The 26,433-nt window shown below is 36.4% G+C and overlaps 1 protein-coding gene across 1 annotated transcript in view; it reads left to right on the top strand.

Moving 5' to 3' along the window:
• The window catches only part of LOC128868042 (paired box pox-neuro protein-like), a 57,786-nt gene extending 33,843 nt beyond the window's left edge, over nucleotides 1-23,943 (top strand). The window contains 5 exon segments of the mRNA XM_054109763.1: nucleotides 14,403-14,543; nucleotides 18,469-18,548; nucleotides 22,501-22,775; nucleotides 22,777-22,869; nucleotides 23,124-23,943. Of these exon segments, the coding sequence (XP_053965738.1) occupies nucleotides 14,403-14,543; nucleotides 18,469-18,548; nucleotides 22,501-22,775; nucleotides 22,777-22,869; nucleotides 23,124-23,841 (1,307 nt within the window). The 3' untranslated portion in view covers nucleotides 23,842-23,943.
• The last annotated feature ends 2,490 nt before the right edge of the window (nucleotides 23,944-26,433 follow it).

Here is a 26,433-nt window from a genome sequence, read left to right as displayed (position 1 = left end):
AGATCTTTAATAAAAATTAAGTGTGTGTGTGCATTTAAACCCCAAATCGTTTGGTCCGTACCTAAAACCCTGTTAAATTACCTGATTTAAAAAAAATAATAAGTGGCCGCTTTCAGCTTTCCAATTAAATGTTAACAAAATCATTTAAATTTCAATTAATAAAAGTTAAATTATTCAGATATTTTGTAAGCAAAATCCACCATGCAAAATCGCATTTCAACAAATAATTCAACAAGTTTGTGTCTTAAGTCTTTCATTTGCTACGCATCATAGTGGAGTATGAAACAACCATCAATTCGATAATTGCCAGCAGCTTCCAAAGAGAAACACAAATAAGCATGAAATACAAAACTTGTTGTGTTTTATGCTACCATTTGTTGTTGTTGCATTTGAACAGGTGCTCTCGTTGTTGCGTTGATCTGTGATTTGAATTTGTGAGGCGCACAAAATTAGAATTGAAATTTGAAACTTGCGCCGTTTTCTGGTTGATTTAATGATAATTAAAATCGACTAAATTAAAAATTAAACATTTTAACTCTTTTTCTTTGCTTTCTTTGATATATTTTTCTGGTATACAAAGTGTTTAGAGGGAGGGAGACTTTGCTTTATTTAAGGCATCGCGCTTTGGGGCCACCAGCGTAGTTAGGCATCCAAGTATATTACTTGACATGGTTCTAATTTGTTAGTTATCACTTTCAGGAAGAAGGGAGAAAGTAATATACAAAGTTATTTTGTGTTGAGTCGAAGAATTTAGTTGATGGCTTGATGGATTGATTGATCGGTTGTGTTTGAAACATAAAAGTTTTAAAATAAAATAAATTAACACACATAGGTATCATATTATATTTCTTGCCTTCAAATGATGCTAGTTTTAGAACTGCATCGGGAATTTATTTACTTACTTTATTAGTAAACCTGTTTACATTCTCGATATAATTTAGTTACCTGCATTCAATGCGTCGATAAGTAACACCAACTTATAAATTTGGATATCAGTGTCTCAAAATTTATTGAGCTTTGCAGCTGGGAGGACTTTTATAGGGGACAGCGAAATGCAAAGCATGATTGCAGTATATGAACAGTGAACACTTTTGATTTAATGCCCAATAACCGATTTGAGAGGCACAAAGATGAGTGATAACCTAAATGCGCAGGTCGCTGCAACTTGCAAGAGAGATTCTTCGTTGGTTTGCAAGGCTGACATTATTATCGGTGTTAATGCTAGCTCTTAATTAAATTAAGTCTTTTACAACCTCGAAATCAAGGCTCTCAGCAGTGACGTGGGTATCGATACCCGAGTACGCCGACTGTTTGTTTGATGTGATGACAGGAATCACTTAATTTTGTCCTCGTTCACCACCAGACCAATTCGCTTTGCTGCTTTATCCTTATTCCAAAGCTTTTGAAATTATAAAATCAAATTTCTCAACATTAAACTAACAAATGCGCCTTTTCCCCGGTTGCAAGATACCCATCTTATCCTTGGGGTTTAATTAATACACGCATAAGTAACTAACAATCTACACAATAATACACATTTCCTTCAGATCAATCACTTTTTATTTATTCACGGCCAAATTTGTATATAATTTTAGTCCAGCTTTTGCCTGCTAGTTTACAGTTTATTTATTTATTTGCAATATTTCCTCGAGCAACGTGTTTTAAAACATTAGTATTATCGCTTTATGATAGCTAAAAGGAATGATGAAAGCTCTCTGTTTTAATTTTTCCAAGTAGCGTGACTAATTTAATTTTATTGTATGTTACGTAAACTTTTCAATCTTCTGTTTAATTATAACTAGTATTAATGCAGCCTGACTATTAGCCGAAATAAAATACCAGCAAGCTGCACGCGTGACTCTGCTCGTTTAAAAACTGGTTACGTATTTATGTATATTAGTACTGCAGTGATCAGCCCATAGGCTGAGTGTAGTTATTACAACTACTGGCAAAAGAAAGAGAAGCCGTCGCATGTCAACATTTCCATACGTGGCATCCACTCCAAAACTTCTCACACATTCTGAAACGTCTGAGGAGAGGTTACAGATTCAATATCCTCTCTTACGAAATTTTTGTTAGAATTTTGTTTCAAAACGTATTACTGGTGACTTAAAATATTTGATTAATTTTTTACAAAATCTTTGGCAACATGGGTACTTTGTGAGTTCATTTGCTTGCAAAGTAAGTAGAAAGGAGTAAACTTCTGATTTTTTTTCATCAACGACATATCGCAGGGTGTTTTCATGACTATGTCTTATTTTTTTACCTTTTGACTGTGAAGAAATTGTTAAATTATTAGTGACATAGGCCAATAAATTTAGACTTTTTAAATATAGCAAATGGCGACCGAATGCATTGCTGCCAGACTACCATTCGAAAGTACGTAGGTTTGAATCCTCACGCATAAAATACCACAATGACCAACAAAGTTTTTTCTAACAGTGGCCGCCCCTCGGCAAGCAATAATAAGCCAACGAGTGTATCTGCCTTTCGGAGATTACTTAAAAGCCCTAGGTCCCTCCATTTGTCCATTTGAGGAACAACATCTCGACGCACGCCACAAATTGAAGGAAGAGCTCGACCAAACATGCAAAAAGGGAGTAAGCGCCAATTATATATATAAATATATATATATATATACATATATATTATATAGAATAGAGGAGTTTATGCTAATCAGTTTTGCTTAACAAAGTAGTAATATAGTTCAGTAAATTTGACTTCATTTAATTGACATTAAAATAGTTCGAGGGTTGACGAACCGGATTTACTTATATCCGGCCAAAGACTGTCACTTCAGCAGTATTCTTTAAAATAATTATTTTTTTATGATTTTATAACAACAATAACAGCAACAACAAATATAATGATAAGAATAATAGCAATAATGCCAGCAGCAACAACAACAGGGTCACAATGTGTATCTGTATCGCAAGTAAAAAATCTCAATTAACCAGATTCTTGATGTCTGGAGAAAATACTTTTTTGTGTAAAAGGTTAATCACTTTTATACCTGCATTTCGATTCGACACCATTCTTTTTTCTCAACACATATTTTTTAGATTTTCGAACTTTATGACGCCTACGGCAAAAATATTACAAAAATTAGCCAACATGAAAACTTTCGTGGAAAAATTACAAAAGGTAAAAATTACAAAGGGTTTAAAAAAAAAAATGATATATTAGCTATCGCTTCTCATAAAATCGGAAAAAAACTATGTATATAAAATTATGCAGTACTCCAGTTTTTGGGTATCAAAGAAAGCCATGTAGTCATACAGTAACCAACTGTAAATATACTTATATATGTTTGGGTATACAGGGGGTACCATTTTAACGACTAAGAAGACTTTTCAGTCATATTCTGTGATTGATTCCATAACACTGCGTTACAAAAACGAACTTTTTTTCTGTCCTATGAACCAAATATACTTTTTCAGAAAGGGGAGAAAAATTAAAATCACGTGTATCGGCGATTTTCATATACACGTCAGAATTTTTTTTTTATGTATAAAATAAAGAGCTCGTAGTCCGCCTGTGTGAAAAACTTTGGATCAACTTTTAACCCTTTTTCCGTGATCCAATCGCGCTGAACTTCTGCAGGCAGACTCGTGGAAATGTTTTTATTACAATACTAGCGTACCCTCGCCCGCTTCGCTAGACGATAAATTCAATGATTTGCTGAAAGGGAATAAAATTAATACGAAACAAAGCAAATTCTTTGATACAATTTCATTCGAACTTTATTGTAACACTTTTTGGTAGACAACGTTTTTGGTTTTTTCATCTTTCGCGTGAATAATGACGATGGTTTGCCAGCTCGTGAGCAAGCTACATACAATTGTCCATGAGAAAAAATTGGGTATTCTAAATTAATACCGCACATTTGTAGAGACTGTCCTTGCGCCTTATTAATTCTCATAGCGAAGGCAAGGCGAATAGGGAACTGCAAACGTTTGAAATCGAATGGTAAATCCGCTGGAATCAGTGGAATTCAGGGTATCAAAATGTCTTCTCCTTTGAACTTCCCTTTCAAAATTGTTGCTTCGATAACGTTACCCATTAGCTTCTTCACAGCGAGTCTGGTACCGTTGCAAAGTCGGGGCACATTACTATTGCGCAGCATAATAATCGGTGCTCCAATTTTTAATCTAAATTATGAGGTGGTAAGCCTGGCAAATCGAGTGAGTTTAAGAATTCAGTTGGATAATTTACGACCTCATCTTGATCAGTAATAGTGTCCATTGACTTATACGCAACTATGTCACCAGGTATTTGATCTAAAATACAATAGCTGAATTTATATCATTGACGTCCTTATTTTTCCCAGCTAAAATTGCTCTTTCGCTGTGTCAATCATGGTTTTTGTAATGTTGAACTATGTTTGGAAATACACTCTGTATCAATGCCTCTTTAGACTGTGCAAAAGTGCAGAAATTGTTAGGCAATGTTATCATTCCTGTTGTTTTTGAAAAAAGGTTTATTTTTTTGGTTAAAAAGTGTTTTTTGAAGTTTTGAAAAACACTTCGCTCTAACAAATTTCTTCTCAGTTAATTGCTGAAAATTAAATATTTTGAAAAAACTATTTTTTTTTTAATTTAACGTTTTTGAGAAAATTTTGTTCTTGAAAAAATTTCATACTTTTGTAAAAGTTTAAATTGATTTGTTAAAAAAGATTTTTTTCCGCTTTGAAAAACACCCCCTCGAAAAAATGTATTCTCTATTAATAGTGGAATATGAAATGCTTTGAAAACACCACTTTTTTTTAAATTTTGTTTGGTTTTCAGAAAATTTTGTTTTGAAAAAATTTCATACCCTTGAAAAAGTTTTATTTTATTTTATTTGTTTAAAATGTTTGAAATTTTTTTTTGTAATTTTAGAAAAACACCTCCTCGAAGAAATTTCTTTTATCTTTTTGAGGAAAATTTGGTTTTGAAAAAATTTCATGCTTTCGAATTTTTTTTATTTTACTTTATTTCTTCAAAATTTTTGAAAACAATTTTTTTATAATTTTCGGAAAACACCCCTTTGAAAAAATGTTTTCTATGTGTCATAGTGGTATTCCATTAACTCTTAGGATTATAGTCAAATACTTACAAATATCTACGCTTTCACAAATAGCAACAATAAACAAATTTCCTCAAAACCAAAAAATTCTAAACAAACAACGTAATAAATTTAGAATTTTGTGTTCACGAAAAAACAGTATTGTTTTTATTGTATTAACTGAAAACCAAAATGTTGCAAAAAATCAAAACAAAACTAAATTATTTTTTTGTGTTCATTTGGTCCATATGTTCCATAAAAAGTTGATATGGTAAATAATATGCAGGGTCTGATACACGCAAATTTCCTTTGACCATTATAGTGACAAAATTATCGATCACCAATTCCAACAGGATTTCAAAATCAGAGTTGGAATGAGTTGTTGTGTGGTGTACTTCTGAAAAAATGAGAAATAAACAAAATAAATCTAAAAATTCGAATTCTAACTTTATCTTGTGCATGTTCTTATTACCTTTGAATTTTTCCAATGAAGCACCATTCATTTTAAATTTTCCAAGAATTTTTTTTATCATTTCGCGTTTCTTTCCTTTTTCATTCGATTCCAACATTTGTTCATAGCCGAAACCATCGTTTGCAAACGCATTCATTTCCATATAGAATTGGTCAAGGAAAGCATTGCTCAATTGAATTGAAACATTATTTTCATAAATACTTAGGACCTTAACTAATGCACCTTGGTACATACCTAACGCAGATATTCATCGCGACCTTGACATCGATACTATTGATGAAACAATACAAGCGCTAGCAGAAGACACATAAATAGACTATTAACGCATACAAATCCTATGATGAGAAGACTACCAATTAAAGAAAAATCTACCCAAAGTCGGCTTAACCATCAAACACCAACAGATCTTGCAAAATCCTTGTAATCAATTGTCAACTAATCGTATATGTCATTGTTTGTTAACCACTTGTTTTTAAATAATATGTATATATTTCTTCTAAATGAGCTTGGGGGCATTGTCCCTTCAATATCACTCTCATTCCATCTTTTTGTAAATCAAATTACTTATTGTCTAACGACAGGTGTAATATTTTATGGAAGAAATAAAAAAAAAAAAAAAAACTTTCATTCGAATCATTTGAAATTTCTGTATACAATAACGAAAAATTCAAAAAAAGTTGTGCACATAAAATGAATGTCGATTCGAAACTTACTTTAATCTAAGAATCGAGCAAGTTTTGTTTTGTACAATATTTTGATTTTTTCTTTTTTTTATATGAAGAAAATATTTAAAAGAAATTTTTTTTTGCTAAAAACCTTCCCCTAGTGGATCCCTATAATATGAAAAAAGAACGAATAAAATTGGCCTCGTATCGGCCCAAAAAAATGCGTACAAACGAACATCATTTCATTTTTATATATATAGATAGAATAGATAGATATAAAATTAAAAAAAAAGTTTATCAATTCTCAGATTTTCTTGAATTTTTCTTTTCTAAAAAAAAATGTTTTTCTAAATTTTCGGCATAACTGAGCGACGCAAAGATTCATGCAGGTATGTTTTTACGAAGACTTTTAGTAACTTTATTTTGTATAATTTGATAATTTATTTTGTATAATGATGTGTATAATTTAAGGTGTTTTCAGTGGTCCGCAGATAAAAAAAATAGTTGCAAGTTAAGAATTTTCATCAAAATTGAATGCTATCGAACAACGTGCATAGAAAGGCACAGTTGCCGTTATTGAGCAGTTTCTTGGCAACAAACGAGCTGACAATTATAAAAATATTGTTGCAGAAATGATTTCGGCATATGGCGAAATGGGCATATTAATGTCGCTAAAGATCCATTTCCTTCACAATCATTTAGATTGTTTCCCTGGTGATTTAGGAGCTTGTAGCGATGAACATGGCGAAAGGTTCCATCAGGACATTGCGGCTATTGAAAAGCGCTTTAAAGGACAAGACATTACGCATATGCTTGGCGAATACTGTTGGTCTATTTGTCGCGATACTGACACAAATGCTTACAAACGCAAAAATAAAAGGCCTAAGTTTCTTTAAAAGCATTATAAATTTTAATGTAACAATTTTTAATTTTAATATAATAAAATTATTGTAATAAAAAAGTTATATCTCTATTGTATGCGGAGTGAAATACCTTTCTTTTGATACCCACATCGGCATATCTCATGCAATTTTTTTTTTCGAACAGGTGGCAACCCTGTGAAACATTGTCAGTGGCAACACCTAGGTGAAAAGTCTAGAAATGTGATACACTATCTGTGTGCCCAATTTCATTCAAATCCGTTAAGCTAATCCTGAGATCGTGTTATTAGTTGGTTATAAAATACAAAAAAAAACAAAATTGTGACGTGTACATGAAAATCGACGATACATGTTATTTTTATTTTGTATCCCCTTTCCGAAAAAGTATATTTGGTTCATAGGACAGAATGTGTGTAACGCGGTGTAATGAAAGAGACCTTAAAGCCGGTATCCTACTTGAACTCTCTAAGAGTGGCAGCCGTTTTTATTTTCATCTTGCTCACTTCACTATGAATGTGTGCCTAAAAATACTATATTCTTTTCGGCATGAGTCCAATACTGACAAAAATATTCGAAAGCCAATAAAATGATCTGCTAGATAACTTCTAAAATTGCTTTTTCAGACACTTAAATGCGAGAATAAAGTTGAAAATGAGTTTTTATGAGACGCTTTTTCATAACAGTAGATTTAACAATGCCTGACTTCTCTAAAACATCTGCATTTATATTCTCTCAAATGATTTCTTATTAATATCCAAGAGTTTAAATAGTTTGCAAACATTTTCTTCCTCAATTTGCTCACGCCTCCACCGGTTACTGCATACCAATCAGCTTCACCCTCACCAGCTTACGGCAAGGTGTTAACTTTATGTTTCCCTTACGTTTGCAAAATAAAATTCGAATTTATTGTTTGTGCCCTTTAAGATCAAACGGAAGACGCAAAAACATGAACCCCCTTGAAATTTGCTTTCACGGTTATTAGTTTTATTGATGCGAAGCGCATTCTTCTTGTCATTACTACGCCAACTGAGGTATACGAGTAGTTTTGTTTCTCCCAAATTCCAATAATTTTTTTATTGTATTTTGTAATTTTTGTTTGCCGCATTTTTTGTTGTTATTGCGAGCAGCTTGTAGTTAGTCAATATACAGCAGCAGAGAGCTACACGGATCATAGATCGGTTAGTTGGTTGTGAGCTGTGCGAGTAATAAAACTGACCGCTCACATAAACGCCAACAAAAGTGAATATGCCGGGTACCCCTGTGCCCAATGATCAATGTCCAGTCGGCCGTCAGCCATATATTGCTACTGTAATAAAAATTGCACGAACTGAAAACTTGAACTGTGCACGATGTGGTAGTGTTAGTGTTGATGCATTGCGCTTATTGTTGTTGCATTTTTTGTTTAACGATAGTTTGTGAGTATCTTCGCACTTAACGAAATACACAAAAACAATATTATAATACTGGTACGTACAACAGAGAACGAGGGAAGATCTTAAAAAATAGCTCCCGCGAACAAACTGTATGAAACAACAAAATGATGCATAAAAACAATTCGTAATGATGAATACACAAGTAGCGGAGCAGAAAAAAAGTTAAAACTAAAAAGAGTAAATAGTACCGTACAACGCCAAATTGCGACAGGAAGTATTTAAGTGACTTCACACCAAGCGAGCACTCCTCTTCTGCTCACTTCAAGTAACCCCCTTCGTGTTTCGCGTCTTTCGTTTCACCAGCTACTCGTTCGTTGCGCCTGATCGCTGTCGCTTGGAATTAACCTCTAGAGTGTTACAGACATCCGTAAATAAATAGTTGAACTTTTACAACTTGACGCATTGGGGGGTTGAACGCATTTTGCAATGCTACTGTATGTAATACGCTGCCTTAGGCTTGCCAGCCGATACAGCAGACGTAAAATTTAACGAACTCACAACTGGGGTCATTTCAGGTGAGTGATCGTAAAAATATATTGAAAAACTACACAGGCACGCACCTTTGAACGATTGAGTAGAAGTTTTGTGCAAGTACAGTAGAAGTTATTACGCTTCAAGGAAATAACTGAGTTTAAAGCTTCTTTGTACACCTACAAAATAGTGGTACAAAGTATTGAAAGCTGTATAGTGTGGGACTTCCCTTTCCACACTAAAAGCCCACCCTTGCCCCGTTTCCCTCCTTCCGGGAAACTACCGTGCCGTACTGTACCGTATTAATTCGCGGAGGGGGCGCGACGTATTGCATTTCAACGAAAACTTGCGGAGCTGTTCCACGCGCCACACTTTGTGGTGCAGTAAGCAACGGCCAATTTTTCTATTGATTCTAGCAGGTTTTCTTCCTTTTGTGGTTTTTTCATCTCAAAGTTTGAGTCGTCCTTTTCAAACTTCGGACAGCGAAAGAAATAATGTTCGGTGTCTTCTGCAAAATCGTCGGCACAGAAGGTGCATTAAGAATCGTCCTCATGCATAAATTCTGTCAGTACTTTGGTCAGTTAGAAATTCACTTCCCCATGTGTTCTGCCTACCCACGTCTTTATCGAAGGAATCAGACGATTGTCCAACGACCGCTAGATGCGCAGTCCCATTGCTCTTGCCATGGCATATAACATCTTTGTTAGAGTTTCGAGTTATTCAAGTATGTATGTAAATATAATTTTGATGTTAATTTTATTTAGAACGTTTTATCATACGAATGCTATTTATATTGAGGTACTACAGGTTGGGATGGTTGGTTAAAGTGGTGATTCTTCCAGAATCCAACTAGCGCTTCCGCATCATTTTATTGCCACATCCTCGTTACCAACTTATTTACCAGTTATTTACGGCATGACTATATCCAGTCTGTGCGGTTTAAGAACCTTATTAGGTTGTTGGCGTCTAAACCAGACAGTTGTTCGAGATTCTCGAACAGCGGTTGGCTCAGGGTTAACATTCTGTCCTTGTATAGGGCAGGGTATTCACAGAGGAAATGGTTGTTTACAACTGTGACAGTATGTATTGTGAAGGATACCCATTTTGGCTGCTTGTTCGCCGATAGAGCAAAAGCCAGTTATGACTGCCGTTAGTATCCAGGGGTCCCGTCGTTTCATGCTTATTAATACCGACGATTGCTTGCGGTTGTAGGTGGGCCATAACGTTCTGCTAATTTTGCATTTCGTCTGGTCTTTCCACCTACAATCCGCGATTCGGAGGTATTTTTGGGAAATTGTACCATTGACTGCACCTAATGGGGTGAATATCGATTCTGTGAGAGCGTTATTCATGGCAGATGGGAGATCTTGCCAGTTCATCTGCTTTTTCGTTACCTTCAATGTTCCGATGTGCCGGGACCCAGATTAAGGTAACTTTATGGTTTTCACTCAAGATGGTGAGGCTATTCCTACTTTGTTCCACCACTTTAGAGGTTGCAGTAGTAGATATTGCCCTTCAAAGAGAAATCTGTGATTAGTAGCCTACAGGCCTCCTCAATTGCCAGTACTTCCGCCTGGAAGACACTGCTGGTATTAGGGAGACGCACAGATTTCTCAGTTTTAAGTCTGTGAGAATGTTACAGGTGCTTAGGTAAAAAATGCTTGCAAGTGCATGAACATTCTCATACAATATTGTAATTTTCTACCACTTTAGATGAGGACTTAATTAACAGCACTGTGGCGACCCCTTGCTTCGACTATTGGGGATACAGAATAATTTTGAACAATCGCGTTTCGTTCGTTTTCCAAATTCTATCGTACTCGTATTGCGCGACTCGGTGAATTTCATGAAAGGTGTCTAAAATCGATTATTGTGAAAAAAAAATTAATGCTTCATACACAGTTGATACTGAAATAGTGTTATGTGGCATATGTCCAAAAACGGTGTCCATGTCAGATACCGCATAATTTCATGAAATTCATAAGAAAATAAATTTGAACATTTCCAAAAAAAAAATTTGTTTCGTGCTTCATGCTTAAAAACTCCACATAATACTTACTTTATGTGAAGAAAAAGAAAAACGTGCGTTTTTGGCCTACTTCAATTGCAAAACAAAAAAAAATAGTTTTTTAAGAAAAACTTAAAACAAAATCTGTCAAGCTTCTACGAATCGCCCTTTGAAAAAGCCCTGGGGAGAGAAGTGTTTCAAGAAGGGATTAAAGGATATTATTATTCCTGTAGATTAAACAGTTAAGGACACCCTAAAATGTAAGTATTGTATTTGTATTATTTAGTTTTCTTATCCAAAAAAGTCAAAAGTTTCAAGGAAAAAATCTTATCAATGAAATTTTTTTCATTGACTTTTTAGTTTAAAACTCAAATTGCATAAGCAAAAAATAGTATGAATTCGAAATAAAATTTCTTGATTCCTAGTAGTATTTATAAAATAACTTGGTAATAAACATAAAAAATATAAGCCAGTACAATTTAAAGTTGAAAGTTTCTGCTGGCAATGAAATTTTGATAATTCGCTGATAAGTATGACGTGACATATGACACGAGTCATGAATCGTTCGCAATTAACGCGCTTTCCCAGTTTTTTCAAGCGACATGCCATTGCTCCAAGTTTTACTATAACTGCCCCAGCATTGTGAGCTCGTGCTACCGCTACTGTGTCAGAGTCGAAATGTCAGATTTTTATCGCAACACATTTAAGACTATTGCCATATTTGATATTCATTTAAATTACGGTTAGAACGATTATCGTCCTACGGATCACAGCACCTTTTGTACTGGTTTTTGTTACAACAAAATTACAATACTCCAACACATCAAAAGCATTGTTGTAAACAGCAAGAGAACCAAAAATATTATTATTGTCACGGCGACAATATCGTTAATTGATTTATCAGTTTCCAAATCAGTGGGTAATTATTTAAAAATTAGTTGGTATTTAAGAGGTTATCAACATAATGCGTTATTAGCTGCTCTCGGGGCATTATTGCCAGTGCGTGTTTTATCTACGTAAACAATCTGTAATTTATTTTTCTCATTTTTTTTTATATACCTACAAATTTACTATCGTTCGTATACAATTTTTTTATTGCTTATCGCTTGCGCAATCACTTCCTTAATCTGGCATGAAAAAAATTAGCTTATCTCTGACGTTCGTTCGCTACCGCAAAGCAATCGCACAGGTACGTGAATTTGTGAAAAATTACCCATAATCAATTACAATTTTCGGTACGTCGCACAGTGTTTCGGCTCGACTATGAGAGGGTAGGTGTAAAAAGTTATGTTAACAGTGGATAGGATTAACCTGTTTACCTTGGGGAGAGAGAGTAAAAGTCGTTTGCACATCATTTACTAGCCACCCTCTCTGGACGAACGATACATTTCCAAATAATCTATTTCGCTATTTCGATAGTCAGTTTAGCTGCGGTTGGCAGTGAGGATTCAATACCAAGTAATATTTTTTTAACTCTAATTAATTCTTTGAGTGTGATGGATTTTTACGTGAAGGTATTTATAATTTATGTAGCATTTTTTCTTGGTTTCATCAAAAAATTTAGTTGGAAATGTACATGCTGTATATTATATTATTTGTTGAAAGAAACGTGAGTATCGGTTTGTCAGAAACTAGATGCAATTCACATATACCGCCTATATCAAAAAGTTTCCGGAATATATTCAGAAAATTGAAAATACAAGTTGATTCCGCAAATGTGATATTATCGCCTTCAATGTATTCCTTATCAACTGCAAGGCACTCATGTCAACGTTTGATACAGCATTGCAAACATTTCTGGAACTATATCCGAGCCGTCTTCTATTCTTTCATTACTTCCTTTCGGCTGTTAAAACGCGTTCCTATAGTGGTCTGTTTTTGACTCGATCAAGCAGGGAGCCAAATCAGGTGAATTCAAAGGCTGTTGAATATTATTCGTTTGGTTCTTATTCAAAAATTCTCAGATCGCGATGGCCCTGTGCGACGGTTTCCCACAAATTCTCTCTTTTTTCGCGAATTGCTTCACGTAAAAGTGTCTTAGAGCCAATATAATAATCCGTATTAACTGTCTGATGTTCTAGCGAAAATTCGAGTTGTACAATGCCGTTGTAATGCATAAAAACCGTGAGCATCGTTTTCAAAGTTTTTGATTGAAAACGACGTGGTTTTTGGGTCTTGGTTCTTCACTCACTCGCGCATGTCTGGATTACGTGTCGCACTCGTACACCCACGTTTTGTCTGCAGTAAGGATGCGTTTGATGAATGTTGGGTAGGATTCAGCCTTGGAAATCATGTCTTCCGGGATATCAACGCGTTCCTTTTTTGGTTTCAGATCCTCTGGAATAAACTTTGCACCAACACGCCGCAAGCCCAAATCATTAACTACAACGTTCTGAATAGATCCACAAGCAAACTCAAGTCCTCTGCCAGCTCTCTGATGGTTAATTTGCGGTTATTGATTAACTTTTCTTTCACTTTACTGATGTTTTCAATGGTTTTTGGTGATGTTTGGTGGACTCACGATCTCTTCTGAATCGTTCAGGCCACTCGTAAACGACTGTTTTCTTTGAAGTATTATTTGATATTCTATAAATATAGGGTGTTTTTTTTAGAGGTTAGGTTTTCAAGATGAAATAAAACGTATATAAGTTAATGTTATGGCCAAGAATTTAGCTTTATTATAAAGATAAGGGTTTGCCATTATGTTTTAAAAATGATACCCATTCAACCAAAAGTGAGCTTCATCGCTGAACAAAATTTTCTTCGATGCGTCGCGCGAACCGAACCATTATTTTCGTAATAAATTTGCACGATTTGCAAACGTTGTTCAGGTGTAAGTCTATTCATTATGAAATGGCAAACCAAACTGAGCATAAATCAAGTGACAGCTGTCAAAAAGACCATCTACGAAAAAAGTAGTGCCAACTTGAAAACCTTACCTCTAAAAAAACCACCCTATACAACAAAGTATTTGTCCAACTCCTACGCTTCGTTCTATCGGAGTATATATGTTAGTAGAAAGCGGACACCAAAAAGTAATATTAGGTTTTTTATCCAACCATAGCCAATGAAGATATTCATACGCCAAAACTGTTTGAAATATCCAAACTTCATTTCAATGTATTCGCTACTACAGGAAAAGCAAAGCGGGTTTTGATTGATTGTGACTTTTCCCCACCGTTCTTCATTTAGTCAAAATGCTGTGCGTCGCAATATTCAGAATAAAAAAATTAAATGGGCAATTCAACACTTTCAAAGTTTTTTTAACAAAATTAGTTTTTCGTTTTTCGATGGATAGATTTTAAGTAATATTTTAAAACTAGTATGCACAAGTATATGTAGGTATATGTAAATGTGTATACTGTGTGTAGATTTGTTGGTATTTTCTAACTTTCATCTCTTTGTTATTTTATTTTATCTTCACAGGTCAGGCTGGCGTTAACCAACTGGGTGGCGTTTTTGTCAATGGCCGGCCATTGCCTGACTGTGTGCGCCGCCGCATTGTCGAGTTGGCACTTTGCGGTGTTCGTCCGTGCGACATATCGCGGCAATTACTGGTCTCGCATGGTAAGTAGATGGGATTGTTTAAATTCTGGTCTAATTATATTTAAGTGTATAAGGATATTAACATATATTAATGTAGCAATGGAAAGGGTGTAGCAATATATATCGGGCGTTTTTTTAGCTGCATGAGAACTATGATATCAGTAACTATAGGTGGACGGTTGAGAATGGCTAACTGTGCTGACATTTCTGTTCACTAAGGTTTGGCAAGTCATCATGAATCGTTAAACGCCAGAACAACGCTTCCAAATTGTGGAAATTTATTTTGAAAAAAATAAGTGGTCCTAGTACTGTGGGCAAAAAGTTGGTGGTTGCGGAACGATATGCGTGGAATTTTTGGCGAAATGGTCACGAAAAACGAGTGCAGTGTGAGACGGTGCATTATCGTGATGCAAAAACCAAGAGTTGTTGGCCTATAATTCTGGTCTTTTTAGACGAATTGCTTCACGTAAACGACGCATAACGCTCAAATAATATTCCTTATTAACAGTTTGGCCAGGTGGAAGGAATTCATAGTGCACGACACCACGAAAATCGAAAAAAACTGTCAACAAGACCTTTATTTTTGAACGACTTTGACGTGCTCTTTTCGGTCTGGCCTCGCCTTTAGCACGATATTCGCTTGATTGGTCGGTTGTTTCAGGGTCTTAAGCATAAATCCAAGTCTCATCTCCCATAGTGATGCATTTGAGCTTGTCCTGATAGTCTGAAAGCATTGTTTCACACACATCAACGCGACGACTTTTTTCCAAGAAATTGAGAGTTTTCGGTACCAAACGAGATTTGACTTTTCGTAGGCCCAAATGGTCTTTCAAAATGGTTTTCACAGATCCTTCTTACATTCCGATCATATCAGAAAGGTCTTTAACAGTCAACCGACGATTTTTGAGCACTAACTCCTTCACTTTATTGACGTGTTGGTCATCTGTTGACGTCGATGGTCGTCCGGAGCGCTCCAAGTCATCAACACGTTCTCGACCCTCTTTGAACTCTTTGTACCACTTATAAACATTTTGCTGCGACATTGTCGAATCACCAAATGCCTTCTGCAACATGCTAAACGTTTCCGAAGCCGAAATTTCATTCCGCAAACAAAATTTGATGGCACTTCTCTGCTCAATCAAATCAGACATTGTAAAAATCGAAAAATGCACTCTTGGTCGTTTGGTAAACACAAGCGTAAATATATTACTGATAATGGCATTCACATGAAAGTTGGCCCAGATGTTATTAACAGTGCTGCCAACTCATGAAAAAAATAACTAGAGCGAAATTTTAATCCCGCGACGTTTGACAAATAAATTCACCTTACTTTTTGCCCACAGTAGATAACTCGTAGACGCAGCGAATATGTGCCTGATATCATATTCAAAATAATAATGAAATGAAATTATCGACCACCTTATAAAAAAAATTCAGTCCAACAATATATGTTAAGTTTTCAGCCTTTCAAAAAAACACCCGATGCTTTCGATGACTCTTCTGGTATCCCTCAGGCAATATTCTCGGTCCATTGCTCATCATCATCTATAATGATGATGTATCTGAATGCTTAACATTTTTTGAAACTTCTTTTATATGCGGGCGTTTTGAAGCTTTTTAAATCAATTTCAAGACTTTCTGACTCTAATCAGATTTCAATAAAGTTGCAGCAGGGTCTAAGTCTGTTTTGGGTGTAACTTTTTTTTAAAACTTCTTATTTCTGAGTCATTGATAGTAAATAATTTCCAAATCATAGTCTGTACTTGCCTTCATCTGGTGCTTTGGTTCAGACTTTGCGGATCCGTATTCGCTAAAGTTACTATAATATTTACCTCACTTGTACAATCTATATGGCATCACCTTTCGCCACATTAATCGACTTGAACAAATTCAAGAGCATTTTCTTTGTTTCGCTTAATTTTGTTAATCCGATTCCTTCGTTAGATGCAAGATGTACTCAATTTGAAATCCTCATGCAATAGAAGGAACATTCATTCACACTGCTTTGTCTTTGATATCATAAGTGGTTTAATTCACTGACCTCCTTTTTTAGAGCGCATTTATTTTTACATTTCACAAAAAAACCTGCTGAGCAATGATTTATTCTTTCTGGTGTGGGTTGGAACGATCTATACTCCGAAAGATAGAAGACTCAAGAATTTAATAAAATTTCCAATTCTTTTGCTTTTGCTTTTCATTTTCTAAGCAAATTTTCGAATTGGCACTGAATGAATTATTATAAAAAAATATGAACTCTTATTGGCTAAGTATTTATGTTGTATAGTCAGTAAGAAATCATGTAGATTCTTCTTCTTCTTTCCAGATTTACCAAGAGTAAATAAATAAATAACACATGCAGGACTGTCACATCTTCTTTTTTATCCCTCCAACTTTTCAATAGTCATTCTATTCGAGCCCAGCTACGCGACCTTAGGTGGTGTGGATTGTGTTAGCTCAGTGATTGCTTGTAAAAAGTCTTTCAAAAGGACGCTTAAGGTGTCAGTAGTCAATAATTCGTAGACGGTGCTTTTTTTATATAACCCCTGTCAAGTTGACAGATGTAGAATATCACACGATAGCGTTGACATTATTGGAATTTATTATGAAAATGGTCGATCTTTAAGAACAATGTATCTAAAAACTCGTGATATTTTGTGTGGAAATCATCATATAACTGAGTCTACAATTCAAAGGTTGTTGAAAAATTAATGACTTTACAGTTGAAGATGCTAGAGGTAAATACTATTGCTTATCACACTTAATGAGAATGTGTTGTTTTCCTCGTGTGGGGTAATGAGGGCACCCTCTCTTCTATCTCATTGACAGCTTTGTTTTTTCACTTCCTTGGCGGATTAAGAACCAAATTAGGTCTATCGAGAACTGGTTGCAAACACCATGCAATGCAATTCTGGATTGCTTAAGGGGGTAGTATGGTTAATTCGGTGTAAAAAAAGCATATTTTTCGAAATTTTTTTTGTTGACACAGTTGATTTATTCAAAATTTTAAAATTACTTCATTATAAAGTCATATTTAAAGAATATTGTGTGAAATGTTCATTGATTTTTATGAAGAAATGAGTTGGTGGCAGCGAATCTTCGCGGACGTCTCATAAAAAAGTTTTATTGCGGTGTCCCTCAGAACTCATTACTGGATCAACTAAAATCAAAAAACCAAATTGATTTCATCAGCTAATAAAGTTTCGCAGGTAACAACGTCGATTTTTTTTTTTTTTTTTTTTTTTTGTTTTTTTTTTAAAGCGCTTTGAAGTCAAAACACCGATTTTTCATAAGAAAAACTTGAAAACTTTGTTGTTTTAAAATATGACAAAATTTAAAAAAAAAAAAAACTCGACGTCATTACCTCGTGAATAAAGTAAAGAAACAAAAAAACCAAATTTGAAAAGAATCGGTGCAGTAGATATGAATCTACAGTGGACACCGACCGTAAAAAAGGCAAGTGTGAGAAAAACGCGTTTAAAGATTTTCGGCAGCGTGAAATCCGGTTGGAGAGGTAGATACTTAATCCTTTGTGTCTTTGTCAATTTTACTCTAATGCACTTCAAACTTTCACACAATAATCTTAAGATGTTATAGAATAATTTAAAAAAAAAAAAAAAAAAAAAAATGAAAAAAAAAAAAAATACCATACTACCCCCTTAACCAGTCCCGATTTACTTGTGTTAGAAGCCAAAGCCAAATTGTAGATCGCTTAACTGAGAAATTGGGCATTTAGCACAATGAAATACAATTTTTTTAATGATTTTAATGGTGTTGGGATCGAACTAAACAAGAAAGGAATAATCAAGTTCAGGTTAAAAATTAATACTTCCTAGTGTTATTAGCTAAGCGATTTCAATTAAAATTATAATATTTAAAAAAAGAATACCGAATATTTTAAAAAATACTTATTCTTACTTTCTTTTCATTACTTAACCTCGGTGAACAGGTTGTGTTTCGAAAATATTGACGCGCTTCTATGAGACTGGTTCTATACGACCGGGATCGATTGGTGGCAGCAAAACCAAGGTAAGCACCAAATTGTTGAAAAATTTCATGGAAAATTCATTCATTGCATATCATCACGCACAAGCACACACTCACGCATTCATTGAAACATACATTCATGTATATTTGACCCACCTGCATTTTCATTAGCCCGACGCAAATATTGATTCGAAATTTTAATGGCTGCCTGTCGAGTGCTGATAAATGTTGTTACCTGACTGCGATGTCAACACTTACAAATCACTCCACGGACAAGTTAATGTGCAAAGTATTTTATATTTATTTACATTTGAACGCATTGACATGGCATACCACACACACCCACACACATATATCGATATTCAAACGCATGTATTTAGAATGTCGAACATTTAGTAGCTGCCATAAAGCGCGGAGATTCTACGCCGTGAGCGCTCAAGTGTTAGTTGCGCACGTCATAGGCACACCTACACCCATCCTACCAAAATAGTGTCGCCTCCATCCTCGACCACCGCCAGCGAAGCGTATAACCACTACTACCATCATAAACTGTTTTTTTTTTGTTTTGTTTTGTTTTTCATGTACTCCATAACTGTTACAAATCAATCTCGTTTATTAAACGCGATAACGTTCTGCAATTAGCTGGCGAATCCTGTTCACCAGCTGCGCTTGAGCGTTTCAGTTCACACGCCCGCTTCAAGTACGCTTACGCGGTTCAAACAACAATAAACAAATAATACACCACTGCACCACTGCACACGCACACACACTTGTGCTCGGCGAGTGTGTAAATTATGACAGGCGTAATCTCCACGAAGCGCACCATTTATGATCGTGTCAGTCGCACTTAGCTAGTGTTTTGCTACCTGTAATCTGACAACGCTCTGATAAACTAATAATTATATGTACTTGGCAACGCCAAAAGCCGCAGTGAACTACTACATAACATACAATGAGAACGGTGCAACCGCGACCTATAATGGCAACAATGTATGTATGCAGTTGTGAGTGACTTTGTCAAAGATTTACCCTCGCTTAATTATGCAGTGGATTATTAACTGATTACGTAGTGTTGATGAGGTAATTCGCGGATTTTGTCATAAACTTGTATATCGCCAAATGTCCGTATAGTAAATGCAAGCGAAATTTTTTAGATAACTGAGTAGGCGGTAATAAAAATCGTTTTTAACATTGTAACATAAAATAATTAAGAATATTCCAGTTATATCGCCTGAGGATGTGAGAGACGAGATCCATAGTGTTAACTAAAAATGTTCGAAATTTAGCATTTGAAATTTAGTTATAGCCCTCATGTTAGTCCAATTAGCTCTTTACAAATTATGCTGAATATCCACCAGTCAGCCACCTTATAACGAATTGGTTGAAATCGTGAGAGAAATGAATCAAAATTCTATGAAGGGTCGGTTATTAGACGGCCCATAAATTGAATATGTATTTTTTTTATTCCAATTACAATACAAAAATAGCGGCTGCGAAAACAGTTTACCATCGACGAAGCCTTTTTTAAGTACGCGCTTCTGGACCAAATGCACCAGCAATTTTAAATTCACGAGGAAGAAATTTTTTTTTTTTAATTATATACAAGTATGAAGAAGTTTTGTATATAAAACGGCGCTTTGAAAGCTAAATTTAAATTTACAGAAAATATAATCATCCAAAAATTAAAAAAAGAATAACCAAATACTTAAAACTGAATGTACGTATCTTTACTTCCATACAAAATGTAGCTGGTAACATACAGTTAAAACTGCACGTAAATCGTTCCAGAATTGTAAGAGTTATAAATGAGGCCGTGTTATATGTAGTTTCAGTAAAATGTGTTATACTTAAAATTTTTGCCGCAATACGCATCGAACAGGGTTGCGCTAAAATTCAAAATATAAATATTTGGACATTTTGCCACCCTAATAATTTGAGTATTTATGTTTCGAGATATGAAAACATCTTTGAAGTAAAAAAAAATTATTATGGGAAATTTTACTATGAAATGGCTTAAAAATAAGCCAGAAATGAGGCGACTTCTCCAATTATAGGACCAGAGCCATTTTGTGGCTTAGAAAATGGTGATTTCTCCTCTCTTGTTCGGGAAGTAAGGTAAAGACAGTGAAGATCCAATTGCGGTAATTTATCAATGATCAGCACTGGTTCATAAGCGGGACTAACACCTGGATAAACATATTTTAACAGAAAAAGAATTAAAGGGAAATTGGACTGAATGTATGAAGAGGGTACCATAGATCTCCTAGGTCGCAGTGCTAAATCCCCTCTTAATAACATTAATAATAAGATTAATAAGACATAGGGGTCTATAAAGAAAGAAGTCTGACAAGAGACCCCAAATGATGCGTTATACCCATATACCCTGCTTTTTCATGCTCTTTTTACACAACCTGCAATGGAAAAAAGCATACGCGTAAAATTCATCAGATAAGAAACCTTTCCTTGACAGTTACCTTCCATGTTCGCCCAGTTAAGTTGTATTCCTCATGCATTCATATACTATATTGACTGGTGTGCGTCTTGATTTTGTTCCACAAATGGACGAATGGAGGAACTTACAGTTTTACGCCGCCTCCGAATGACAGATATTCTTTATGAGGAGCATTTTTATGGCAGAAATACACTCGGAGGTTTGTCATTGCCTGTCGAGGGGCGACCGCTGTTAGACAAATATTTTCTATCATTTTGGTGTTTCATGCATGGAGATTAGACGGACTTCTGAATGGTAGTCACGCACCAACCCATTCGTCTACGGCGCCCGCATATTTTTATTGCCGACCTGCATGTTTGGTAAATCATGAATTAAGGGAATCTGATCAATCATAAAATGTGTGTGCTACCCTAATTAAAAGCGCAACGAAAGGAATTTACACATAGCCATGAGTATTACAGTGTACAACTGGGATTCACACAAAAGCTATTAGAATTCAATAAAGAAAACGCTTTGGTAAACTTTGGTTTCGTAGCCCCATTAATTACACCTTTACTCACATATACCTATGTATATTTGTGCATACGCAGTTGAGTAGTCAAATTTGTAGAGAAATCACCGCCACAGTAGCACATTCAATATTTACCCGCCGATTTCTTATTTGCTTTGCGCCGCTATTCCACTCCGCCCTCGAAATAATAATTGAACAAAATGCGCGTTTAACACCTCAATTGAATGTTGATGATGAATGCATTGTTGTTGCATCGTATTGGGTCATAATACAAGTAAGCACACGTGCATAACTACCACCAAAAAAAGGGTACTCGGCTAGCGTGTTCAGGTGCAGATAAGCATCGCCAACAATGCGGACAGTGTTGGCTATAATTTCAATGGGGAACTATAACAGTCAGCCTGGTGAGATATAGCCAGTAATGGCGATAGTGCAAGTGTCAGGAGGCGTTCAGGGGCGGTTGTGGTTTTGTACTGGCGTGGAGTTACACTGAGGTAAGCGCGTTGATGAATTTTTAATGAATTGCCTTGTGACACGTAATGGACAAGTAGCCAGGGTGCTGACTGTTGGGGTAGCAAACTAAAATAAAACTCCAGTGCAATTTTGCAGTATTTCATATTCTATAATAAGCTCTACCATGCGTATGTGTGATGTGTTTAGTGTGCGAAATAACGTTGATTTGCAAATATTTGCGCCACTTCCGTTGCTATTCTTCATAAACTCGTTTGAGGCGGGCCTGACCCGGCGCTTGACTTTTGTTGCGCGCTCGATACGGAAATCCTATGTCGGCGGTGGATTTCAAAAGCAATTCTACATAATTTAGCGTGAGTTGCATGCAGCGCACTGCGTGTTGCACATGCATTTAACAATTTACAAGTGCCGTAGACACAATTAAATTTCACGGTATTTAATTGCACATTTTTTGTATAACAAAACACAGGCGGCTCCCCTTCGCATAACCTCATCCTACTTCTTGCAATCTTCACACACAACTTCTACATATCATCTCTTTGTTCTTAATCTATTTTCAGCAAGTGGCCACACCCACCGTTGTCAAGAAGATCATTCGCCTGAAAGAGGAGAACAGCGGCATGTTTGCTTGGGAAATTCGGGAACAGCTCCAACAGCAACGCATCTGCGACCCATCTTCGGTGCCCTCGATCAGCTCCATCAACCGCATTCTGCGCAACAGTGGTCTGTGGACTGATGAGATGACGTCGAGTCAGCAAAATGCTGCTGCCGCCGCTGCAGCCGCACAGCAAATGTCAACTGCCGCGTACGCCACGCAGGCGCACATTTATGCGAACAGCGCCGCCGCCGCCGCTACTGCTGGCAGCAGTAACACCACCGCCGGCTGTCAACCAGGCCCTGAGGGTGCCGGCATTGCCACAACAACACTCATGCACCGCACATCTCTGCCGCCGCTGACGTCAGCACACCATGCCCATGCTTCCACACATCTCGCCGTCACACATCCACATGTTGCTGCACCGCATGCCCTCAGCTTGTCCGCACAATTCCGCTACAACTCTGCAGCAGCTGCCGCTGCCGCCGCCGCTGCGGCTGTTGCAGCCAATGAGAACGCCAAGGTGAATGCCACTGCAGCATCGCATGAACTGCGTCTCTTGTCGACATCCGCCACTTCTGCGTGCACCGTCGGCGATATGCCCATCAAACCCGCACCGAAACATCCCACCGTGGCGCATATGGCAGCCCTGACCGCCACTGGTGGTAACAACTCAGCACTGGCGCAACTCTCGGCTACCGTTTCCTCAGCGGTGTCGGGCCATCTAAGCGCACAGGATCTCAGCTACACGGCATTGCACAAACATTGGCTCTGGCATCCCTCGCTCCTGTATTATTCGACGCAGCATTCTGCGCAAACCGCCAACCAGTTCTTACCCTATGCGCAAGCTCAGTGTCCAGCGTATTTCCATGCCGGCGGTAGTGGTAGTAGCAGCAGTGGCATTGGCAGCATGCTGAGTACTGAAGGCACTATTGATTTGGTCGCACACAGCGCCGGCGACGCGCTTAGCGATTGTGATTCGGGCAAATCTTCGCCGGCGACTTCGCTAAATGCCGCACCTACCACGGGTTCGTTGAGCGGCAGAGAGTCGACTCACAATAAAGTCACCAACTGTCGCAAACGCAATCCCTACTCCATTGAGGAGCTTTTAAAAAAGCCCGAGAAGCGATTGCGTTTACATGCTAAAAGTCCGCGCAAAGAGGACGAATCAAGTGGCAGTAGCATCAGTTCGAGTGGCAGTAGTCGGAGTAGCTGCTGCGATGATAGCTGTGATGAGACGCGTAGCCAGCAGACAGAAACGCTGGTCACCGACGATTGCAACGACAATGTGGAAGTGGTGAACTAAGTTGGAAAATGTAATACGAACAATGAGAAAAGTATTTATTAAAATGGATTATTGATTTATTTATATGAAAGTCGCACTGTAATTAATTGGATTAAAAGTGTAAGTGAAGGCAATTGTATATCTTTAAGATAGTATTGAAATTAATGGGCATTCCATAGTTTAAACAATAATTATGTAGTTACGCGCTTCATTTGTGCTTAATTTTGTGAATGCATTCCCTAATAAAATTAATTTAAATTAATGTGAAATAAATTTATTGAAAATTATTTAGATTTTTTTCTTCACAAAGGGCTTAGTTGCAAGGTCTGTAAGTATACGTTTGCGATAATGGGGTTTTCAATAGGTATGGTCGAACTTCAATAGTGTGTAGTTTATGAGTATACTTATATAGTCTCATATTTAGTTACTTATATAGTCTTATTTTAGTATTATTAATTTTATTTTTAATTTATTATTATTTATTCAAATATTATTAATTCAACCAGCCATTGAAATTCTGAAACGTAATTAGATTACTTTGTTCGCCCAACGCTCTGTGAGCTGCGTCGCATTTGTGGCTTAACCGTCGTTCGAGGTCCCGTAAACAAAGAAAAAAATCTACATTTTGGAGAGATGAAAATCCGTGGATTTAAAAATTGCCTCGACATTCTGAAAAGCTACTGCTTAGTGTGAATTTTTGGCTGGGCGGTATCATTCACCCTTATTTCTTCGAAGATGCGCAAAGGGCTGCGCTCACTGTCCTACACTCACTGCCCGTATTACGCTCTTTCACTGGATTCCTCAAGATCAAACTATTCGGCAATATTACGGCAAGGACAAGTCGTGAGTTCACTACCGATCGTGGGTGTGTCGACTCATTCCGCATCGTCTGTCAAGAGGTTTCCAGCCAAGTGCAAAATTCCACTGTTATACCATCTCCCTTTTTCGTCGGATCTCGCCACATAGTTTCTAAGTAGCTGCGAAAGACGAAGAGCATGCGGCCAGATGGAGCTGATATTTAAAGGAAGACTTGCAACAGTCAAATAATGGAAGATTTGTGTTGGGCCATTTTAAGGATAGAGTAGAATTTCTATTAAAGTAAATATGAAAAAAATATTTATAACATTGGTGCAGAGAAATTAAAAAAACGGATTAGGAAAAGTTTTTAACATTCGATTTAATTTGTAGATATGTGAACCATTATTAAATATTTAATTTAAATAATGTACAAAATATTTTAATTTAACTAATTTCTTTTCCCACACTCGAATGAGCTGTAATTAAGATTATTTGGAGGGGTTTTTTTTATTTCATGGAAAAAGAATTTAGGAGAAGAACTCTGAATTGGAAAGGATTTCTGACTCTATGACTAGGTAAATCTGCTTCGGCACGAAGTTAAAAGTTAGACATCTAAATCGAAAATTGTGTATCTTCAATCACAACCTGTTACATAAAATAAAAAATGGATAAGGGAGTGCTTTGAATATCGTACCAAACTTTATTTGTGCCAGAAAAAGTGTCGATGCATTCGAAAAGAGCATTGAAAGTTTCCTGTTTAGCTATCAAAGCAGCCATGAAAGCCTTCTCCAAAAGACAAAGCTTATGAAGAAGTGCTACAATACCGATACCCTTCAGCTTCTGGTAGGAAACAGCACAATTATGCTGGCCTGCATACCTGACCATTGCGGAATCGGTGGCAATAAGATCGACAATGAATTAGCGAGAGGAAAATCGGCAAACGCCTTTATGCTGGTAATCTGACAGATTTATAACAGCTGAGTCTGTCAACTTAGAAAGCAGTGATTCCCGGTGAACAACACGATTAGAATGGACAAAAAGTTGGGGAATAAAACTGAGGAATGAAATATAATATGAATACTTGGAGACTCATTGCCAACATAGGTAAAATACACAAGTTTGTTTTTACTACCAACAAGCAGTTTGTGTAAAGCAAACCAAGTTCTCAGCAAGTGTGCATCATGTTTAGCGTTACATATTAGTTCGAAGTACTATAAGGTCTCGTTTTATGCGGTGGATACATTCTACAAAAAAGCGCATATGAAAAATTCGCATTAAAAAATATTTTAATAGCCGTGAAAAAACAAACGAAACAAGACCACAAGTTAAAATTAACTTAAAAGCGCATAAAAAAGTTTGCAGAAATTGAGGTTGAAGTTTGCAGGCTGCTCAATAAATTACTTCGAATGTCCGAAAGAAATGCATATGTATAAAGGCTTAAAATAAACTTAGATTCAAACTTAATTCATTTTATTTTATTGAAAAGTAATTAGTTTTAAATTTTTAGTCTTCATAGCCATCTGATGATGGCTTGCACTGTTTGGGAAGTGGTTCCAAATCACCTTCGTCATCAGAAGAGACTGTCTCAATAATGGATATTTGCGGTAAAGGCGATGGATTTTCACAAACTTCGTTCTTGTTCTGGGTAACGCTTTCTCTTCTGACAATCTAATCAGTAATAAAACTTTAAGATTGCACTATTTGCACAGTCAATAATACATGAAAAATTAATAAAAGTAATAATAATTAGTACGGCGGCCGCCGTAGCCGAATGGGTTGGTGCGTGATTACCATTCGGAATTCACAGAGAGGTCG

Source organism: Anastrepha ludens, chromosome 6 (genome assembly GCF_028408465.1).
Source record: "Anastrepha ludens isolate Willacy chromosome 6, idAnaLude1.1, whole genome shotgun sequence".
Classification (NCBI taxonomy): Eukaryota; Metazoa; Arthropoda; class Insecta; order Diptera; family Tephritidae; genus Anastrepha; species Anastrepha ludens.
Note: the sequence above shows the minus strand (reverse complement) of the source record. Positions and strands in the feature narration are given on the sequence as shown.